Source organism: Nannospalax galili, unplaced genomic scaffold (assembly GCF_000622305.1).
Source record: "Nannospalax galili isolate Female #2095 unplaced genomic scaffold, S.galili_v1.0 scaffold2675, whole genome shotgun sequence".
NCBI lineage: Eukaryota > Metazoa > Chordata > Mammalia > Rodentia > Spalacidae > Nannospalax > Nannospalax galili.
The window spans coordinates 1-2,157 of record NW_008335845.1 but is presented as its reverse complement, the minus strand read 5'-3'; the positions used below and the strand labels follow the sequence as shown (position 1 = coordinate 2,157).

The following is a 2,157-nucleotide window of genomic DNA, read 5'->3' as shown; positions in this document are numbered from 1 at the left end:
GATGGGCAAGGGATTTGATTGATTGGTTGGTTGGTTGGTTGGTTGGTTGGTTGGTTGGTTGAGACAAGGTCTCATGTAGCCCAGGCTGGCCTTGAACTTGCTATTTAGCCAAGGATGACCTTGAACTCCTGATCCTCTTGCCTCCACCTCCCAAGTGCTAGGATTAAAAGCATGCACGCCATGCCCAATTTGTGTGGTGTTATGAGTGCTAGACTTTGTGTAGGCTAGTCAAGCTCTAGGGACTGAGCTGCACGCCCAGCTCAGGAAGGTGACGTTATGTATGGCTTTCTATACTAGTGTGTTATTTGAATAGATGACACTGAGAATTACTTGACATTTTTCAAAAATAAAGTAGCAGCATCAAATTAATATGTAGGTACACACATGCCTATGTAGCATTCACACACACACACACACACACACACACACACACAGATCATTCACCTGTCTCTTAACTGGTGATGTTTTCTCTGAGTATCTGTGGAACTCAGTATCATCCTGATGTCTAAGTAGCCTCCAGCACCCACTATCCCCCCAACATGGCAAAGTGATAACAGAGACTCTAAGGGGCCTTCCTAATGGCTGGTGGTGGCTATGTGGGGGTTTGGGGGGGTGTCTCAGAATGAGGACAGCTCCCTTAGTGGCTGTGTATCTGGGGATGGTTTGGGAGACCAGGGTTTCCTGAGTTTAACATCCCATTCCCCAAACAGTCTGTATTTATAAGTTTGCTATGTGTAGAGGCCTGCCCTAAGTCAGAACCACTCTAATGAAACTGTCTCAACAGCAGAACTCTCTGGAATGTTGGCAGCTGCCTCCAGAGAGACTGTATGGTGGCGTCCTGCAAGGTAGTCTTCCCCTCAGTGCTCCTGGGTTTGGGTAGATATGCAGGCAGGCCTCACCTTGTCCTCCCTGTGGAAAGACATGCATGAAGCCCAGCTCACTCCCCGCATGTATGCGGTGGCCATCTTGAGGATGTCCAACTTAAAAGGTTGTTCCAGAAACACCACGTAGTTCTCTGTGATTCCAAAGCTGTGGTAATAGCTGGGGGAGAGGAGCGAGCGGGAAGGGATGGAGCAGAATACTTCCGTGTGCTTCAGGGGGTTTTTCCCCTTCCTCTTGGTCCCTAGAGAAGAGCAAACTGGGAATCTAGCAGGACAGCACCATCACCTACATGCTGGCTGACTGTATCGTTTGCAACCCTGGAGGGAGATCCCACAAGACCAGATTCCAAGGGCCAGAGGGCTTCCCACTAGAGCCCACTGGTCATGGTGAGCCCCGAGTCTCTAGCCTAAAAACCACGATTCCACCCAGGAAGGCCTCCAGAGGCCAAGGGTCTTCACTCCAGCCCAGAGACTAAATTGAGCCTCCACCAGATTTCACAATAGAGTTGTATCTGGGTCAGGGCCACTTCCTCCATTGTCTGGCTATTTCTGTTTCCAGTGACAGTGGCCCAGCTGTGCCTCTGTGATAGACACCATAGGGTCCTCAGGGCCTTAAATACTTAACCCTCTGACAGAAAACAGCTGGTTGACCCTTCTCAAATTTGAATATATGTTTGAATCACACTCAGATGGTAGCCAAAGGTGGAGTTTAACGTATTCCCAGGGTGGGGCCTGAGACCATGCATTTCAACCAAGCTTCTTGATGGTTTGTGAACTTCCCAGGCCTAAGTGCCGGTGTTTTCTTGGGAGTCTTCCCATGGTGTGTATTTCACAGGGCTTCCTCCCTCAGCACTACCCATTACAAAACACCCAGGAGAGGACTAACTACCCATTGTGATGAGGAACTTGTGTGTGTGTGTGTGTGTGTGTGTGTCTGTCTGTCTGTCTGTCTGTCTGTCTGTCTGTCTAGGATGAGGTGGAGCACTTATGCACGTGTAGAGACCAGAGGACAAGCTCAGCTTTTGAGACAGTGTCTGTTACTCACTTGGGACCTGTAGCTGTTGATTCAGTTAGGCCGACCCACAATGAGTCCCAGAGCTCAACTGTCTTTGCCTCTCCAGTGCTAGGATTACATGCATATGCCACCATGCCTGGCTTTTTAAGTGGGATCTATGGATGAAACTCAAGTCCTCATGCATGCAAAGCCAACCGTTCACTGACTGAGCCATCTCCTCATCCAGTAATGAGGGACTTTTACATATACCATAGCAATCAA

General features: G+C 49.1%; 1 protein-coding gene across 1 annotated transcript in view; it reads right to left on the bottom strand.

The window, feature by feature from the left end:
- The window catches only part of Bco1 (beta-carotene oxygenase 1), a gene marked incomplete at its 5' end in the record, with an annotated part of 25,256 nt that extends 24,133 nt beyond the window's left edge, over positions 1–1,123 (bottom strand). Inside the window, 1 exon segment of the mRNA XM_017797508.2 lies at positions 900–1,123. Within this exon segment, the coding sequence (XP_017652997.1) occupies positions 900–1,123 (224 nt within the window).
- Between the last annotated feature and the right edge of the window lie 1,034 nt (positions 1,124–2,157).